The 20,768-nt window shown below is 36.7% G+C and overlaps 1 protein-coding gene across 3 annotated transcripts in view; it reads right to left on the bottom strand.

Annotated features, from left to right (window-relative positions):
- Nucleotides 1-921: 921 nt before the first annotated feature.
- Nucleotides 922-20,768, bottom strand: part of LOC136705154 (cullin-9) — a 39,344-nt gene continuing 19,497 nt past the window's right edge. For 2 of the 3 annotated variants that reach the window (XM_066678433.1, XM_066678435.1), the window contains exons 15-42: nt 20,552-20,642; nt 18,870-19,041; nt 18,546-18,651; nt 18,361-18,456; nt 18,027-18,202; nt 17,226-17,359; nt 16,894-17,079; nt 16,665-16,694; nt 16,223-16,359; nt 15,899-16,081; nt 15,233-15,390; nt 14,712-14,913; nt 14,329-14,500; nt 14,024-14,169; nt 13,290-13,416; nt 12,969-13,171; nt 11,662-11,912; nt 8,661-9,036; nt 7,653-7,793; nt 7,343-7,507; nt 7,006-7,169; nt 3,200-3,293; nt 3,017-3,091; nt 2,809-2,919; nt 2,343-2,460; nt 2,103-2,236; nt 1,679-1,770; nt 922-1,470 (exon numbers count right to left, since the gene is read on the bottom strand). In XM_066678433.1, the coding sequence (XP_066534530.1) occupies nt 1,251-1,470; nt 1,679-1,770; nt 2,103-2,236; nt 2,343-2,460; nt 2,809-2,919; nt 3,017-3,091; nt 3,200-3,293; nt 7,006-7,169; nt 7,343-7,507; nt 7,653-7,793; nt 8,661-9,036; nt 11,662-11,912; nt 12,969-13,171; nt 13,290-13,416; nt 14,024-14,169; nt 14,329-14,500; nt 14,712-14,913; nt 15,233-15,390; nt 15,899-16,081; nt 16,223-16,359; nt 16,665-16,694; nt 16,894-17,079; nt 17,226-17,359; nt 18,027-18,202; nt 18,361-18,456; nt 18,546-18,651; nt 18,870-19,041; nt 20,552-20,642 (4,260 nt within the window). In that variant the 3' untranslated portion in view covers nt 922-1,250. The remainder of the gene's footprint in view (nt 1,471-1,678; nt 1,771-2,102; nt 2,237-2,342; nt 2,461-2,808; nt 2,920-3,016; nt 3,092-3,199; nt 3,294-7,005; nt 7,170-7,342; nt 7,508-7,652; nt 7,794-8,660; nt 9,037-11,661; nt 11,913-12,968; nt 13,172-13,289; nt 13,417-14,023; nt 14,170-14,328; nt 14,501-14,711; nt 14,914-15,232; nt 15,391-15,898; nt 16,082-16,222; nt 16,360-16,664; nt 16,695-16,893; nt 17,080-17,225; nt 17,360-18,026; nt 18,203-18,360; nt 18,457-18,545; nt 18,652-18,869; nt 19,042-20,551; nt 20,643-20,768) is intronic. The other variant, XM_066678436.1, reaches the window with a different exon arrangement.

Below are 20,768 nucleotides of genomic sequence, written 5' to 3'. Positions count from 1 at the left end.
TAATAATCACAAATATATAATGAATAATTGTTGTAACAACTAATAATCAGACCAATCAAAATGAAGAAAAGCATTTTATTTAGTTAGCATTTTATGAAGTTGCACAACTTCATACTTAAGAGAGATAACATTGTATGAGCAGAACATTATACTAATATAAGGACATCTCAGCCTACAACAGATTTAAAGTGGGACACTGCAAGAAATTTGAAATCTCTCCATTTTTATACAAGTGAACATAAACATGTCCAAAAATGACCAGAGTTCTTTTCTTTTGAGGAAAAATAAAGTTACCAGCAAAGCAAAGTTTTGCTCAGCAAATAATGGGATTGTGTGCAAGCCTTTTAATTAAATCCTATTTATTGCCATAACATGTTCATGGAGCAGTGTTCCACATTCTCTGACTCTCTGAATTTTCTGAAGCATTTTGTTTTTCCTTGTAGCCCTTTATCACAGACACTCATGTATTCAGCTCCCTTCAAATATCTCTGAAAATATTTTGTATGTAATCAATCCTTCAAATGTTGACCCTAATTAGAAATACAGCATATGAAGGCATCCAAGTAAATTTACAAAGTAAATCAAGGCAAGTTTTTGTTTTAAAAGAATGAATATACACTGCTCCTTTAAAGTTAAAAAAAAGGCCTTTTGATGCTTGATTACACACATCCCTTCTTTTTCATTGCAAGTGAATAAAAAAGCAGCACATTATTAACAAAAGAAAACTACATTCCAAAAATATATGTAATTGTCTATGTTTCAGTATGTCCTCAACAAACAAAATCCTTCCTTGGACTTGGTCACCTCATCTGCAATGGAAGTCTGAGGAAAAATAAAATGACTAGCATAAACTTAAGTGGAATAACATTTTCCACATAATAAAGAACAAACAAAAGTGCAACAACAAATTGTTGGATATAAGGGCTAACAATAATAGCTAAGAGGCCAAGCAGTAGAACATATTAACCTGGAGGAAAAAAGGGTGAAAACCATTAAAAAAAAAGTAAGTGCTTTTTTTTTTTTTTCATAAATTCTTGAACACATATAATGTTGGTATTGTTTCCTTGCTTCTCCTAGACCAGTATTTCCAGTGTATACTTTGATGCTTTTCCTGCTCTTAAACATCCAATTCAACACCTGAAAAGTTGTTAAAGATGGAACACTCAGGGGGGCCTCCAGGACCTCAGCACAGAAACACTGGTTTAGACCTTCATTATCTTTCTTTACAATCAACAGCCATCAACCTTTATTTAGTCAAAAGGACTGAAATCCCTCTCTAGGTTCTCAGATTCATCATCATCTGAGAAGAAGTCATCCTCATCAGCATCTTCCTCGTCATAGTCCTCATGCCATTCAGGGACATACTCGTCATCATATTCATCATCCTCCTCTGCTTCATCACCCACATCCTCACCAGTGTAGTTGTTATTGTCAGACTCTCCAGTCTCAGAACCTCTATCTGACTTGGACCTGGAAACAAATAGAGTTTACTCTTCAAGATGGACCACATATCAGTCAAATAGTAAGGTAAAAATATGCATTTGGTTTGACAGAAAAATTCAGATTCTGCAGATAATATTACAGTACTCCTCTTCCTCCATTAAGAATTTAGAATATAGTGTTACACTGCGAGTGTGTGAGGGCTGATGTCAGTCTTGTTAATGTGTGATTAACTCACTCTTTGTTCGTGTCTGTGTTGTTAGCAAGGTTTGAGGCTTGTGCTGCCTCCTGATCTGGCCCAGTCTTGGACTGATATCCTACACGGAAGTCCTACCAATACAAAAAAAAAAATAATAATGATAATAAAATAAAATAATAAATTAAAATTCCCTTCTGTAGCTAAATCTCTATACAATGACTGGAAATAATGTACTTCAAACCACAAACAAAGAACAGAAAGATGCAAGAGGCACAGAAAAGGCTGCAAAGGCTGACAGCAGCCCATTAATAGCTCAGTCATTGTTATTCTTATATGTCGCGTCCAGGTTCATTATCAGTTTCATCAATCAATGCTGATTAAAAATACAACCATAATATAGAACTCTGTGGGATTTTTTTGTTTATTTTTTCTGATAAATAAAAATATTTAAATGGGAACATACCTGGGTAGAGTGCTGTAGGATAGCCACCAAGCGCTCCTGGATGCGGCGAATGAGCTCTAACCCGGTGTTGAGGTGCTCTGGCTTCAGCAGGCGGACACAAGATGCCAAGTCTGTGCACTGCAACAAGGTTTCTTCTAAAGAACCCAAATATCATTGTTGATTTAGTGAATCACACAAAAACAACCCACAAAATTTGTCATATTATCAAATCTAAATATTTTATCATTAATTTCTTCTAACCGAGCAAGATCTGGAGGGCATTGGTATGAAGATCCAGAGCTTCAGTCTGTTGTTCCATGATATCCATCTTCTCTGTGTCCTGATTGTAATAGCTGTACACACATGAGTAGGCCAACACCTGTATAACAATAAAGTATAAATTAGTAACAACTCACTTTTAGTGAACATCTCTAGTAGCACATGTGGCTCTATTGCTAAAAATCATTCCTCTGCACAACTAGGCTTTTGTATGTACAGAGTTAGCATGCTCCACTAAGAGTGCTCACCTGTCATGCAATGTTTACCTGAGTGGCCATTAAAAACATTTTGTATATACATGAATATGGACATGGATGGTGCTGAGTTAGCAGTCTCCCTCCAAGGTGTAAAACTATTAAACACACGAAGGGACATTTACAGAAAAGTAGGAACTGGCAGCAACTAAACCCAGGAGCAAACAGTGTGCTACAAAAAGTAAAGAGCTCACCTTGCGGGCTTGGGCAAGAATCTTGCAGGCATCAATTACAAACGTCAAAGATTTCATCTGCAAGGCTTCATTGATAGAAGACACCTTGTTTTCCAGATTGATGGCAAAATCCTGTAAATTGTGATCAACACAAAGTATTTAACTAGTACCACAATTCAAAATATTATTCTGAAACAATGCACTATTTTGGTGCCCTGCTCTTACTAACCTTGGCCTGATTGTGAAAAGTGCACCTCTCATTGTAGTCCTGGAATTTCTTTTCTTGCCTTGCAGCTTTGCTCACCTGTAATTACAGACAAGAATAAATTATACACAGTCCCATGCATCTTTTGCAAAACACGGATAACCATGCCAATTATTCAGAATAACTTTAAATAAATTAAAAACTCACCATGGCTGAACAGTTGTAGTAATCTTTATGAGTTGGCTTCCATGGCTTAAGACACCTCCAGCAAAATCCATGATTACATTTGGCACAGGTCATACTAAAAGGTCAAACACATGTCAGTTACATGCAAATAATTGTATGTAATGAGTGGAAATGTGCAACTGTAAACATGCTTAGTTACATTTAATAGCATTTTCCATGCATATGTCATTTTATTCACTGATACATCCTATTGGAGGTTGAACAATCTTTGGGACAAATCTTTATGTCTCTCTCTTTATATATCAATAATATATCCAAAAGTTTAAGACCCCACGGTGGACACAGACTTTTACTTGTGCTTGCAGAGTTTGTATAAACTCCATTCAAATGCATTTTAGTCAGAGAAGATGCTCTTCAGCATCACCACAGCAGCTTAAGAGCACATAATGCTGAGCCTCGAATAGAGAAGTTATAAAGCATCCCTAGTACTGGGCTGTGGATCAGTGAAAAATATTTGAATATCGGTTTTAATATTTTTTCCATTGCTGTGCTGCGATACAACAAAAATGTTCCTCATTCCTCATTCTCTTAGATGCCGAGTGTAGGTTACAATTCTAAGAAGATATAATTGATGTGATATTCAATTTACCAGTCCCTCAAAATAGGGGTTATTAGTTGAATTGGTGTATATTTCCTGGAATTGTGATACCTCAAGTTCAAGTATGGAACTGAAGAATATGGAAACTACAGAAATTGACATTCACTAACTGAGCCTACTGAAAAACCATATATATCAGCCACTTTTTAGTAGCACTGCTTGCTTGCCCTAGCACTGGAGATGAACAGTTTTTCAGTTAAATGGAAAAATGAAGCCTAGTAAACAGAATAAAATGGCACAAATGAATGAGAATGCTTGTCACTTGTAATAATTCCACCGTAAAGGTGATCTGTGACTTTATTTGGTTTTGCTCGATAACAAGTTGATTCTCTTATACTTTGTGTTAGGTCACTGTGAACTCTTTCAGAATAGTTTGTCTCTTCTCTGCCTGTGTTATCACTGGTGTATAACCTTGATGCTTGGGGGGAAAGATTGTTTATGGAACAATTGAGGGTGGTAACATTCTCTATAATTTGTGTATGCTCCTACTGACAGTGGGAGAAAGTGACTAAGCAGCAACCTAGTAACATCTCTGTAAACATTTCCATCTCTACTTTCAAATAAATCCAACTTCTTTTCTTCACACATTCAACTCAGTCTAATTATTTCTCAGCAACCTCAACGATTGCCTCAATACAACAGTATAAATTACAATGTTCTTGTGGAATCACAAAATATGTATGTGTGTGTTGGGGTGGACGCACTTGAAAAATATTCTCCTTTAAAAAAAGGGGGCACTGCAGAGAAATTTGGGAAACACTTCCTTTGGGACTGATTTTCAAAAAAGAGGGAATCAAACAATGACATTTCTGGCATACAAAGTTTAAAACATGCCAACATAATGTCATTAATAGTTGCAAGGTTCATATTTATGGAATTTAAATCATAGTATAAATGGTGTAACAGCTATTGGGTTTACTATGCCTGACTGGATTATATGGATAAGACTCATACCGTTTATATGCTAGAATAATATGTCATAATCATCAATTAAGATTATGATGATCATGGTCATATACTTGTATGACAGAAAACAACTAAGTATTTAATAACATTATAAAAGTATATTGTAATAATTATAATAATTCAGCACTAAATGAAGCCACCCATGTAGACTATAATTATGTACATAGCTCAAGATTATCAGGCAAAGGAGGTGGAGTATGTGTAATTTACTAAAAATCCCTAGACACCAGTCTTAAACAATGTGACACCTTCACTTGTTTTGAGGTTCTCTGCACCATTATTATAAATCCAGTCACAAAAAAGGACACATTTTTTATTATGAAACAATTACAGACCACCAGTGCCTTACTCAGAATTCCTTAAAGAATTCAGTGATTTCGCTGCATTTTGGGAGGGAAGGTGATCAACTAAAAAAGGCATTTACTTCTATCCTAGACTCTATTGGTATTACTCACTACTGTAGTCACACTTTAGACTTAGTTTTGACACTAGGTCTTAACATAGACAAAATTAATATCTTACCGCAATCCTCAGCAATCTCTGACCATTACCTAATGTCATATGAGCCATAATATATGTACGTCCCCTTGCTATTCTACAAAGTGTATAATAAAACCATCTACTGCCCTACAATTTATAGAAAACCTCCCGGAACTATCAACCCCAGTTCCCACTCCATCAGACCCAGTGGAGCTAGATGTACTAACTGACTACAAGAGGTCCTCGGGTTACGTCAATCCCGAGTTACGATGCGACGTAGGATGGGATCAACGTCGTAAGTCAATGACCCCCTGTACTTAGAAAATATCTGTCGATCTACTTTAGAAAATGTTTCACCACTTAAAAGAAAAATTATGAGACAGAAAAAGCTCGCCCCATTGTACGAAGATAAAACCCATACCTTAAAACAAACATCATGGAAACTAGAGCAGAAATGGAGATTAACCAAGCTGGAAGTGTTCCACTCTGCCTGGAAGAACAGCCTTATAGAATATAGAAATGCCCTCACTAAAGCATGCTCAGCATATCTGGCCTTGCTGATCTCCAATTAAAAAAAAAAAAAAATTCAGGCAGGTTCTGAACTAATTCCAGCAAATCTCACCAGTAAAGTCTTTATGGATATAAAACATAACGTAATTGTAAAAGAAAGACTTGAAACCTTTAACCCACTCCCACAGTTAGAACTAGAGAAGATTATCACCTCGGCAAACTGTACAACTTCCACACTTGATGCAATTTGCACAAAATTACTCAAAAAAGTACTACAAGCTATTATCAATCCTCTTTAAACTATAGTAAACTCATCCCTTAGCCTGGGCCATGTACCCAAAGCTTTTAAACTAGCACATGGTCTAATTCCAGGCCTATTTTTAATCTACCATTTATATCCAAGATCTTAGAAAAAGCAGTAGCCCAACAACAGTTCATATCTACATAAGAATCACGGATATGAAAAATTCAAAATAGCACTAGTCAAGATAACAAACGATCTTCTTCTTGCCTCTGATAAAGGCCACGTATCCCTGTTGGTGCTTCTTTCTGAGCCTATAGTAGCAATTACAGAGGCTCTATTCTCCCCATTACAGGTCAGGCAGCTGTGGCTTTATGGTCAGATGAAAATTGCAAATTCAATCCCCATGCCCAGCAGGAGCATCCAGGGCTGAAGTGCTCATGAGCAAGGCACCTAACCCCCAAATGCTCCCTGGGAAGCGAAGGATGGCTGCTCCAGCTTTGTGTGTTCACTGCACTGGGTTGTTTAAAAACATAGGTCAAATTTCACTGTACGATGTAAGATGTCTTTCCAATGAAAAGCCAAAAATACTGTAGGCCAGCGTTTAAGATTTGGGTGTGAAAACATACCAGAAATTTTAGAAAATTATTTACCTCTGCCATGACTGATTTCTGCTTTTTCAACTTTTCCATGATTATGTATTTTCTTAATTTCTGTCTTCTAGCAACACACTGTAACCTATTTATAAACTAAGTCCAGTTTTACACAAAAGAAAATGATGCATTAGTAATTCTCACAGAACTGTGCCAATATCAAGTGTAAAATCACACCATGCAAGTAGATTATTAATCTCTACTGAGACATTTGATTTGAAATAAAATGCTGGATGAACGTGTCCGCAAATATTTGCCCATGCTGATCATATGATTGTGTTTCTTGTATGCTTAAATGTATGCTTTTTTGTACACTCACTGTAGGCAGCCTTCATTTTTTTCAATCTGTGCCTGGCAGCTCGGGCAGCGCTTGGAGATGAGTTTGGCTAAATGTTTACTTTGAGCTTCCATACTCATTCCCTCATAGTACCCTCCATCATCCATCCATTGAGACATGTGACTACAGCTGGCTGGATAGTGAGCCTTGGAGAACAGAAAAGGAGACATAAACATGCGGAGACAGCAGTGTAAGGATCAGTCTGTGCTATATTTCCCACTAGTAACTTTCATTGTGACAGAACTTTGTGAAAATACAAGGCAATATTTTAAATCATATATGCATTTATAGGATCCTCCAAGTTTATATGTTTTCATACTTCAGGGAAGTTGCAGCTGAAGCAGGAGGACCAACAACATTTAGAACAGGTGCCCATGCTTCCAATGTTCTCTTTGCAGAGGATCTGATCACAACCTTGAGGATTTGTACACCAGGTCAGGTTAGAGCAGCATTCCACATAACCCCTCAGGAGAGCGTTCTCATACTGAAAGAAAAAAAAAAATGTTACTGACAGTTCAGTACAGTCTAGCCATGCTTTATATTTTTTTATAAATATAAAAAAGAGGAAGGGGGGAAAAGAAAAAAGCAAACAAAAACACCCACACACACAAAACTGATAGGACTCAGACCTTTGCGATCGTATCCTTGTCAGAAAGGATGCTGTAGAAGAAGCGTGAAGTGGGCTGAGCACGACAGTCCATGATGGGACAGTTGCAGTTCATCACAAGATTTTGCTCAATCCGAGCTGTCAGATACTCCTGCCAGCACGACTGAGAAAGAGAATAAATTTTTTTTTTTGTTAATGCAGAACATTCCTTCAGTCTAAAGTTAGCTAGATAAACACAGGCCAAAAAAATAAAAACAAAATAAAAATAAATAAATACATTTCTGGACACGAATACATACATACATAAACTCTCAATATATGACAGTCGACTCATTATTGTATACCCCATACTAACCACAAGACAACGGAGTCCTTTTCTTCTTGGTTCTTATTATAATTTAGTGCTGTTAAGGTGATTACTACTTCTAATGATACGAGCAACTTTCTTAGTTGCATACAGAGACTAATCTTTAGATTATAGCTAAAAATAACAGAAAGACCTATTCTTAGAATTTTGTCAGAGTAAATATTTAAACCACTACCCAAGACTACTAAATTTTTTTCCATTTGAAGAAATTTAAAAGCATGACATAGTCCTTACAACAAGAGTCCAGAACAACATTATTTAGACATTAGCAATTTCATTCTCAGCTCTATTGTAGGCTTCAGAAGCATATTCCAGATACATTTTGACACTGCAGGGTTCACAATAAATGCTTTAAAAATAATTAAATTAAATAAATAAATTAATTAAAAATTAATTTCATTCAGAAAATTCCAGGCCTTATTCAAAAGCCTTTTTTTTATTATCTCAGGATTTTCAACAGGTAAACTGACAGGTTTCCAGTGCATGAGCTGTATTATTACGTTCCAAATTTTCCAGATTGAAACTTGAGACAAAATTGAAAATATTACACAACTAAATCTGCAGCTTTTGTGGATGGAATCAACACTCTTTCAAATTGCAGTTTTGAAAAATTATTTACTGTATAGCCCTACAGCATGCACTAAACTGAGGTACGATGCTTACCTTGCAGCAGTAGTGCATGCAACAGAGCGTAGGTGCAGACTCGGTGTCCTCGGCTCGTGAGACAAGACACACTGGGCAGACGGTCACAGGGCTAGGAGGAGGCTGAGGGTTGCGAATCTTGAGGCCAGCAGCCAGTACCAGAGTGTCTGGGTCATCTGTGTAGCGCTGGATCAGCATGTCTACATTCCACTTACAGTGCACCAGCAGGTGCTCCGCACGGTCCAAATCCAGGCTGAGCGTGCTGGACACCTGCTGGACAGTGCGCTGCATTAGCTGCTTCACCTCCTCCTGGGTCATGGTGCGGCCCATGGAAAAGAGCACCGCCTCCAATACCCCATCCTCCGCATGCTGAGTGGCCATAATTTGACCTCCCAGGCTGCAGGGGAGACACACAAAGGCATTAAGAGGCTTGTTTGCTTAAGTACTCTTTCAATGTGAATTTTGTTCATATTTTAAAGAAGAGTAAGCATCATTCTGTTTAACCCGTCTCCTCTTTCATATGAGCAGACTATGTACGTTACCCTTACATGTCAAACTTTAAAAAAAAAAAAAAAAGCATTATTACTGTGCATATTAAATTTACTTGTAGTCAGACAAAAGATTCCATTAAAAATATTTAAAAAGTACCTATTTAAGCCAAATTTCCATAGTTTGAATGGATATGCTCTCACACTGACCATTAAAAAAATTAAATAAAGAGAAAAAATAAGCAACAAACATGTAAATTCCAGATTTAACTTTATTTCTTAAAATTAGTAAAACATATTGGTATGCCTGCCTGGGTTTTAACAGCTCGAAAAACTGTGTTTAATTTTGTAACAAATTGTCAAATCTCAAAACAATATTTGAAAAGGAAGGTTGATCGCATTACAGTGAACCACAGTATCTTGCTGCAATTACTCATAAGGGTATTCCTACACATGTACATGGGCCAAGCAGTCTACGTTTACCAGAGGCTTGCTATATTCCTCATGGTGAATGATCAAATAGCTTCAAAGAAGGAATTGAAAATACACTGTAAAATATGCATAAAGTGCATAAGATAAGTCATTCTTTGCTCCTGCTATTAGGAGTTTGTCAATAGTCTGAATTTAAGACATCTTGCTGCAAATGAATGCTCTGAGATTAACACCTATGCAACAGTAAACAAAATGCTTGACATAATATCTGTGTTGAGCACCAGGAAAGATTTGTTTCTCTTCAAACACGAGTCAGGATAATCAAAAGGCACCTTTGGCTTTATATCAGCTAAATTAAAGGGAGATATACAAGTTTTTTTTAGTTTTATTACGTTTGAAGTTTTTGCAAGAATTTATCTGTGTTTGGTCACTTCAACATGTATCGAATTTTAAATACATTCCCTCCAAAAGAATATAAACTTAGCACAAAAAGTAAGCCTTATTTTGCTGTTGCTATTAACACTTGTTTTGAGCTTCTAGTACCCCTAAGTGCTACCAATCAGGTGCCTGATTGGCAGCACCTGTGAGAATGGGCCCTGCTACGGTGGTCAGTTGGTATCTGCTCCAAGAATCAGGATGCCTCGATTGACAGATCTGGATAGGGCCAGTGCAATAGGACAACTTCAAGCTAGTGTTCCGCAAAACAACGTTGTGGGGCGAGCCTTAGTACCATCTCCAAATTGAAGGCCAAGTTCCATATAACAGGAGATGTCAGGCAGGCCGTGAAGTGGGCATCCCAAGAAAAGGACACCCCAAGAAGATCGTTTCCTCACCCTGTAGGCTGTCTGCTACAGATTTGCAGTCAAGGTTTGTAGGACAGTATGGTTGACGGCTCTCTGCCCAGACAATCCAGAACAGACTGCACACAGCCAATCTCCAGTGTCATCAGGCTGCCAGGAGGCCTGCCATGACTGTAAGTTTGCCCTGGTGTGGGCAACACGTGCACTGGAACCTGAACAGGAAAGTTATGTTCAGCGATAAGTCCAGACTCTGCCTACGGCAGATGGCTCATAGGGTCAAAGTGTGGAGAAGATACAGAGAACACTATGCTGATTGCTACACTGACAACCAAGTAACATCTTTTGGTGGAGGCAGTGTGATGGTGTGGAGCGGCATCTCCCTCACTGGAAAAACGAGGCAATCTCAATGCAGAGAGATATTAAGATGAAATTCTGCAACCAATGGGCTAATGACCAGCATGAGGGAGGTGCCAGGCTGTTGTGGCTGTGTATTGTTCTTCCACACGCTACTTAGGCTCCTGTTTGTTAAATTAATAAATTGTTAAATTGCCAATGTCTTGTTTCGTCAAACCTTCAATCATCCAGTCCACCAAACAAGTCAATGGTAGAATAAGCTGTTTGTCATTGGTAAAGAGGATTTGGCTAATTTTTCATGGGCGCAACCCACATACTCAGCTCTACTGCTCATCCCACAAATGCATGTTCCTTACAAATGTGGCACCATTTAAAAGAGAAAGTAAAAGGCTTTCCAACAGGACAAAGAAATAATCTACCAAACACAAATTTCCTTACTTTTTTGCTAAGTTTATATATAAAAGAAGTGGGTGGTGGTTGGAACCGTTTTAGTGGTGCTAACATGTCATCACCAGGAAATTTAAGCTAAACCACTATGGCCGGCTACATCAATGAAAAGAATTTAATATTTAAGATAAAGTGCACTTTGAAGGTTGACTGAAGTAAGAAAAGCAGCAAGCCTCTAAACTTGCTTAGAAATATGAAATTAATCATAAAACTTCAACTAAAAGGGCTGTTTCAGACACATGCACAGAGAAAATTTGAATTTTTCCTGGCACAAAACTTTTGCAAATTTAGGGTAAGGTCTGCTAGCTTTGAAAGAACTGCCCACACAAGATGGTCTTTTTCAACAAGAGAAAGAAAGGAGGAAAAAAAAAACCCTGATGTGGGATAGACAAAAAAAACACAAAGTAAACAAAAAATGGGCACAGCATGTATCCAGCCACAGATTTGCCACTGTCTTCCCCTTTCTCCTGCTCAAGGGGTCATTAAGGGTCATCAGCACACCTGGTGTCAGCCTTGCTGCTACTGGAGCCCTTCTTCAGGTCCAGCTTGCTGAAGAAGTGCGCTTGACCCTTCTGAGGCGTTGAGGGGTCCTCCACCAGAAACTCCACGATGTGGGGATTCTCCTCATTGCGACGAACATAACCCTTGTTGATGACATGCATGATGCAGGACAGCACATCAGTGGTGCTGCAGCTAAAGCGGACTGAGCTGGGAGAGCGAGCAGCCTCCTGCTTCTGACATGTGTCCAGCACCTAGAGCATGGAGGAAGACAGATTGAGAACAGGGAAGTAAGCCAAGCTGAATCTAATTGCAAACCCCATTTCCAAAATTGTTAGGACACATCCTAAATATTCAACAAAAACTGAAATCTCTAATTTTTTAATTCACATAAACATTTTTGTTTAACAGACAAAAAAGACAAGATGCCTATAAAATACTTTTAATTTTTTTTAATGAAATTATAAAGTATAGATGATTAAAGACCTAAATTACATAAAAGTTTCATGCATAAAACTTTCTGCATTAAATAGTTGACAATTATTAGCCAAATTTATGCATGAAATGTAAAAATAAAAAATTAGTAACAACCTATATTTATTTGCAAAATTGAGCTTTTGGTGAATTTATATATTTTTACCTTTATATCTTAATATTTATAGCGTTATTTTTGTGCCACAAATCATTTTGAGTCAGTTTCCCAATTCTGCATGTGCAGATATTTTGGGCAAGCAAGAACATTTTTTGAACTCATGCGCAGATATTTTGACTAATTACCCGCGGCTGTGAAAAGTTGCCTTGTTGTGGCTGTTCAGAAGCCAATTTCTTCAAACTACCATGCGTCACACTTAAAAATCTTGCTTGCTCAAAATATTATAATAAAAAACAAACGGCATATATATTCAGCCCTTTATAGTATAATGTTTCAAAACAGTGTGAAATTAATTTTCTGTAAACTTTTCAGTCATTTTGGCCCTGTGCCATGACTTTTGAAGTATGTTGTGGGCATCAGATTTTAAATTTGTTTATGTTTACAAAAAACGATCAGTGGTCAGTGAAAATATTGGAAATCTTTTCTTAGTACATTTCTCCATTAAATAAAGGCTCAAGAGAATAATAAATCACAGAATCATGTTTTTTTTTTTTTCCTTACTGCATTTTACAAAATGCGTCGATGCTCTTATAATGGGGTTTATATATGCCAAGGCTCTAATTATAGTCAAGTTCATTAGCTCCTGCTGTTAAGTATAAATGCTAAAATATTTAACAGCATAAAATCTATACTACAAGTTTAATTAATTAGACTTTACCTTGAACACCAGGTTGTCTATGTGCATTTCTTTCTCTTTTTTCATAATCTGCACAATGAGGCAGTACATATAGTTTCGTTTTCTCTCCAGTGTGCGGGCTGCATCCTCATCCACATTCAGGTAGGTCTGCTTAGGCAGCAAGTAGCAATAGCTTTGCTTCTCGGAGTTTTGTGCCAGTGATTTCTTATTCAACTTCAGGACCCCTAGAGAGTGAAGGTTATATTAGGTAAACACCTACATAAAGTTTGACAAATTTTGCAATATCTATAAAGTATGAAATATAGTAATAAACACAAAACAGCCAGCATTATAAGGACTCACCCTTCATGCCATCTTGGCAGCCCGAATGAGTCAAAATGCCCTTCTCAGAAGTTAGAGGTTTAAGAGCATGAGCCAGCAGAGCCGGAGATAAGCCAGTGGCCTGTTGCAGTGTCTCCAGATTTACCTCCTGAGAGAGGAAATAGTAGAGAAAAACAACATAGGGTAAGATAATTCTATAGCCTGGTAAATTATATAAAGTGTATGACTAAAATGTTGCATATTTTATCCATAAATTAATGATTATCAGGGGAAAAAAAAAAATCAAATTTATAGTAATTTCCACTTACACTGGATGCCTTCCAAAACTATGTCAAGTGCCTGAATTTTGTTTCTCTAATTTAGTGATAAATATATATGGCAGACATTGCAAACAAATGCTAGAAATCAGCATAGGTTTTCTTAATTTCTGTTTAAATCAGCCTGTATTTTAAATCACATTGAGACAGCTATGAATCTTTAATGAAGAACATATGCAGGTTAAACTGGGAGAGACGTTTTCAGTGATGTAATTATGATACAATTTCTAGTGTTTATTGGCAACATGTAGCAACTAAAATCTAAACTAACTGTAAACTAAAGAAGCAATTTAATGACAGTAAACATGTCTTGGCTGAACAACTACACTAGGCAGATGGATGTTTATTCCCAGAACTTAGTCATTAGAATTAGTAGAGAGTCTAAATTCTATGTAAAATTAGAAATCTGTGTGGATGTTCGTTGTGAGATTCCTGTACCTCTTTGTGATTGAACTGTAAAAGTATGTACATCTGTACAGTGGAGACAGAGAGTGTGCAGGAGCCATAGCGTAGTTCAGCATGACCCAGCCAGGTCCACTGCAGCCGACGTGGCTTACTGTTGCTTAGGCTGTACATGCACTGACCTGCCATTAGACAGATACATACATATACTGGATCTCCAAAAACATTACCAGAGAAGGAAAAACATACACTTAACGCACAAGATACAATTTTAACCAATGTCACGTAAAAAATGTCAACATACGTCCAGGTGTGTGTGTTAGAGAGAGAAATAAACTAACTCTTGGAGTAGAAGTCAGCAAACTCAGCAAGATAGCTGCAGAGCTGCTGGGGAAAATATTTTCTGGGATCTTCTAGGCAGCAAGGAGCAGAGATGGCCCAACATCTTGGTGACAAAACCAGCACCTTCACTTCGCTATCTTCTTCTGGCTCTGACAATTGATCTTCCATCATCTGATTATAGGGTCCACAAAGATATTCACACAAATTAGAATTAACTTCAGATATATTGGCCAGAAACCTACCTCTAAAACATTTAATAACAAAAAAAGATAGTTGTCGAAATCAAAATACATTGTTGTTCCTTTAATTATCTGGCTAAACTGCACAATTGCACAGAGGATAAGATGGTGTCGAACTACAATTTTGGGAAGCTATCTCTCACCTCTTCATCCATATCTTGCAGGCTCTTGTCTAGTTGCTGCAACCGGTATAGATGAAACTCCTGCTGCAGGTCCTCTGACTCACTCAGGTTACTCAGCATCTGCTGAGGGAAGCGGTTGGGGAAGCAAGTACTGATCTGCTCAATCACTGCACTTTCCAGCCACATCTTCCCTTGACCAAGCAGACGATCACCCAGGTAGTACCTACAGAGGGAGTAAATAACTAGTTAGATTCTAGAGTATCTTATGGTATATTTGGAAGAATTATAAGTTAGTTATGCAATCAGGATTATTCTTCTATTGTAATTTAATTATAACAATCAACCATTTAGTTTACAGGATGCAGCTACATTTTTCTTTCATTTCTGCCAGTTTCAGCTGTGAAGCTCCAAGGAAAATTCCTAATCTAACAAACAAATTAAAAAATATATTTTAATTAAAAATAACTTTAGGAAAGAGATTAGTTCAAAGATTTGAAAAATCACCTACCTCTCACCCTAAACTCCAAAATCTTTTCTCATACCTGTAAAAGTGCTCAAATGTGTTGGCCAACTCCAGTCCCGAGAGGAAAAGCATGGGCTCCAGAAACTGCTGTAACTGGTTCAGGGTTTCCATACTGCCAGAGTCTACTCCACTCTCCTGGATCATGTGATCTATGTACTGAGCAAACCTTTCACTCACCTAAAGGGAAAAACATAATGTCTCAGCACAAAGACTGGAACACTACATACTTTGAAGGAGGAGGAAAATTTGTGATCTGTTCCTAGGTATTGTCTCTGGAACAAACTTTGCTGCATTTAGTTTTGGTTTGATTCAAACCAACAAATGCTATGCCCCAAAATCTGAATCTGAAGATAACTCATTAGATGAGTGTTGACCTTCCCAACCTGGAAAAAGCTATGGAGAAATGTGTTAAATCAACTTTACAAACATCAGTGCACAAACTGCTTTGTCTGTTGAACATGCCCAAAATTTGTAGAGAAATAACAATAATTTATAACAGGTTTGAATTCATTATTCAAACAAAATGCAATTTTGTTTGTCTCTGTCCCAGAGGCAAAGGAATTTCACCAAGGTTCATTTTAATGAAACCAACCTGGTGTCGTAACTACGTATTTCATGCTCTACTTGTTTTTTTTGCAGCCAATGTAATGCATCAAATAAATTTTTGAAGAACAGTCTGACTTACATGCATGGCAGTAAGGATGGAGAGCTGTAGCAGTGCAGCTGAAAATCCCTGGCGCAGAGCCAGAACAAAGGCTGTCTGCTGTCCAAAAAGCTCTTCCATGGCATTCCTCAGACTTAGGTACATGTTCTTATAGCGTTCCACGAAATCTGGCAAGTTATATGTTAAATCCAGGAATTTCTTTACCTGCAAGGTACAAAAAGTAAACTTGTTTATTCACCACTTACTAACACATAAAACTCCAATTTCAAAGTAAAGGTTGCTTAAGTAGTACACCATAATGACTTACAGTTTAAAAAAAGAAAAAAAAAAAATTCATTGAGTTACCTGTCGCTGAACCACACCCTGCCAACACAATGCAATACCAGCAATGCTACTGGTATTCTTCACTTTGGGCTTTGCAGCAGAGGAAGGGGATGAGGAGGTCACTGCAGAAGCCTCCTTGTTCTTTCCTTCTTTTCCATCTGAAAAGCAAGGAGGACAATTCTATACTAACTGGATAAATAAAAGTGAATAAATATCATGCCAACTAAAATTCAAGCTGAACTGAAGAAAAGAATGCCTTTTGAATTTTGTCATGTAAATTGAATTTGGAAAAGAAAGGGAAAAAAAAAGCAACATCAACTAATTCACAATGTTTTGTTATGGCTGGCATTAAGCTGATGAATGAATTGCTAGAATAGCCGATGAGGAGTACAAAAAAAAAAATAAATAAATAAATAAATAAAGGTAAATAACATTTTTGCTCATCATCTAAACTGTTACTTACTCTTTATATCTTTGCTTCTGTTGATACCTTCTGAAAATAAGAAAAGTATTTTGAAAAACAATTAATCTTAATTGTCTTTGAACAAAATCTATTTGAAACAGGTAATTGAAAATGTCAAAAAAGTCACAAAACTGCACTGACTATCCTGTGTAAGCACTGTTCAGAAATTTAGAAGGATTAGTCCAGAACAGGGAATGGATTGTTCAAGCAAGCAAATTAATTTACTTACTGGATTTGACGGGAGGTTTGAGTTCTTCTGTATCCAGTCGGCTGGTGTCAACATGCACCAGTAAATGAGTGAGGCGGCGGACACGAGAGTTGAAAATAGCAGCCCTGGTCTTATAGCGCTTTGAGGATTCTGCATTTTCCAAATATTCACTGAGCAACCAGGCAAGAGGGCTCAAAACATGGGTGTCTGTTATAGGGAGGAGGAACAATTAGAGGGAAAAATTCCACCCAGTATTATGGAAGCATGAAAACAGCAATTATGCTTCTAAGTTTTTATGAATCATCTAGTGTGGGATTAATTGAATATTCAGAAGTCGGACTGAAGCAGGTTACCAGTGACAGTAATGCTTTGCACAATAGGATTGATTAAAGCCTCCCAGCAGGTTCTGCCTAGAGCCTCTGCCGCCTCTGCGTCAGGCAGGAAACGGTCTGCAAACATTTGTTCATGGCGCAGAGCACTGTTTAACCTGAAAATAGGAATACAGGGTACATTAAATAAAAGAGAACATCAAATCCAACATCACATACCTTCAACTGCACAACCTGAAACAGAAGTAGCAAAACATCACATGATGCACTTTTCAATTAAAATAATAACAAAATGTTAAATATATATTTGAAAGCAATGGCATGGTTGGGCACTGGCTGTAGGGTGGAGCCAATCCCTGTGTATGAATAGGTTGATTAGCATTGACTTTCACCTGGGTCTGCTTTCTTAGAGCCTAATATAATACCTCTTTGCACTTCAGTAGGTAGTCAGAGACAGACATAAATTAAAAGAGGAAGAAAACAAAGTCAATGAGCTGAAATGTTTATTTATTTGAGCAGAAAGCTCACTGAAAATCTGCTGATTATAAAATAAATGTATTTCTTTGTCACCGACTTATGCCTAGTGTGCTCACCTGCCAGCGGATGTAAGAAATGTTGGTAATTTTGTGCCCTAAGCCACAACAAGTCTTTGCAACCTTAGTGAAGACCTGAATTTCAGTTAAGAGTTTGAAGAGACATGCAAACATGAATGTGCAAACATGAAACTTGAACTGTGAATCTGTGTAAATACAGTCTTAACCAAAGCATTGCTTTAAATCTAAATTTATAGAAGTTTGTAATCTGTAACAAAGACAGCAGACTTACTTATTAAAGAGCTGCAACAGTTGACTCTTGTCACCCAGGATTTCCTGGCACCAGGTATGAGCCTTCGTTGTGTAGAAGAGGTACGTACGGCAGCAGAGCTGCTCCTTGAACACTGGCCAGAATGTAGGCTTCGGGCCCAGAACTTCAAACCCATGCACTCTTGTATCAATGCCACCCTGATGGGATGCAAAATTATTAAAAAAAATGTTTTGGCCATTTTATTTAGAAACCAAGTTTACAAAGTCATTTTTATATCATCCCACAAAACTTAAAGAATTTGAACAGAAAACCTTAAATTTAGAAAGAATACCAAATCTAATTATTTTTGTCTGACCTGTTGACACCTCTTGACTCTGATCTGTATAATGGACCAGAAACGAGTCATATTCTCCAGCAGAACAACACGACTAGCTGAGGGTGGCACATTTACCTGTTCAACACCAAATATGCATTGAGTAAAGATGAATATTGCATTAAATTATCATTGTTATTACAGAGGTTTGTGTATATGCTTCTTACAGTATTGAGTTCAGTGTTGATATTTGTAGGATCATCTCCTCCCAGCACCACTATTCGAGCAGGCATGTAACTTGAGTCCTCACTAGCCACAAGAACTGCCAGTTGCCTGGGAGGAAAACAACAAAGTACAAATTGTTACACAATGTGTGAGCATGTGTCTGATAAACAAAGATCTAAACAGCCTCATGAATATGGAATTTAATAATTACAATAATAAAAAATAAAATTATTTCATTAATTTAAAAATTAACCATAGATATGACATTGAAAAAACAAAAACAAAAAAATTATATGTAACGAAAAAAAACGAAAAACAAAACATACCTAATGACTACACCCTTGTGCATGTAGATATTGATAAAATGGGAACCTGTGCAACCATTAGATTCCCAGTATGTTTTTGGGTTCTTGTCTGTTAATTTATTTGCTCGATGATGATTGGAGGAGACTTCTACCTTCTCCCAGCATTTATCCTCTTTCAGTTCCACACTGGAGCCTGCGAAACACAAATTATCAACACAGAGGAGCTACATTATCTGATACATTATATTTCTGTTGTGTACATTAAAATAATTTGATGTATATCCTTGTATACAGACAAGTCTGTGTCAAGTCTTTCTAAAAGTCCAAGTCATAAAAAGTCCTTTACTTGTATCAGGCAAACATAATACTGGAACACCAACACAGACAGACACACAGACATGCACAAATACAAAAACAACAGACAAATGGAACTGAGGAAAAAAAATGACAGAATTTGATGGATTAATCTCTACAAAATGTCTAGCAAGTACAATGTACAATATTATTATTTCAAAGATAAAGAAGCCTCATATATATGTGAGCCCAGTTCAAGATCTTGAATCATCAAACACATGACACGTCACATAACTAGTAATTTAAAAAAAACCCTGCTCACAGTAAACATCCTTCTTCCTTTTCTCACATGACAAAAGTCAACAATGAGTGATTATGTGTAACACTGTGAGGTCTTATCCATGTATAAAACACAAAAATACATTTCTTTTTTTTTTTATTTTATTTTTACCATACATAATATTAAATATTTCATATTTTGTATAGGATTTCACTCATAGGATTGAAAATATGACAACCTACGCACAGTTTCACTGATATAAAATATGACCAGCTAAATAAAATCTGATTAATTCAAATCAAACTAAATTTGAACTAAACCCCTTCCAAAATTACTATTCACCTTAAAACAGGGCACAGTGCCAGCATCCAAACTTGGCTCAGATAACTTGCAAAAGATATAGTATAGATTCAGTAGGTGTGTTTGTGCAGAAACTATACACTGCTTCTTTTTATCAGATAAGACCAGTGCATTAAGCACGAACATAAAACCTATTTATAAATAAAATACATGTCACTTTTCTGCAAGCCACATTGTGATTAATAGGGTTTTAATTGTTAATTATTAATTACTGAAATTTGTACTGTAATTTGCTAACAGCTAGACAAATGGAAGACTTGGTAAAATATAAATTAATCTCTAGAGGTGTATTTAAAATTTGATAGGACTGACATTTATTCTTGTACTATTAGGCAAATTTTTTTTTCATGGTTCTTTTACCCAAACATTATGGCAAAAAGCAGGTAATACTTGGCACAACCCTGCAGAAAATGACTAGCAGGTTAGGTGACAAATTTCACAATGAATGATTTCAGTGGTCTGAATATATATATATATATATATATATATATATATATAAGTTTAGAAGTAGCAAAAAGCTATGAGAGAAAATCATTAGCTTTCAGGGAAAGTAAACCAAAAGTGTGTAAATGAAAATCTGCTCATATTTGGTTCTATCTTCTCACATACATTAACTCTAATGTATATTCCGTATATTATGAAGTCATACTGATAGCAAATCCCTTAGTTACATGAGAACAACATAACCTCAAGTCACTAACACAAGATCCCTATGTCTGATTATTATTGTTTATTCCAATTATAAGCAAAAAATATTCTTCTTTCAAACCTTGGCACAAGTTGCGCAAGAACACATCAAAGAAAGGGATGTTGATTGGTTGATGGTTTCGGCGATGTTCCTCAATCTGGCCTAAGACCATCTAAAAGAAAACAGGAGAGATATATATGTTTTACTCTGAGAAATATGCAATTGATTTAAGATCATATTTTAACCCATAAGTACTGCAAATGATTTGTGCATAAATATCTAAGGTATTATAAAATTT

The sequence above is a fragment of the Hoplias malabaricus genome, chromosome 8 (assembly GCF_029633855.1).
Source record: "Hoplias malabaricus isolate fHopMal1 chromosome 8, fHopMal1.hap1, whole genome shotgun sequence".
Classification (NCBI taxonomy): Eukaryota; Metazoa; Chordata; class Actinopteri; order Characiformes; family Erythrinidae; genus Hoplias; species Hoplias malabaricus.
This window is presented reverse-complemented; position numbering and strand designations above follow the sequence as displayed.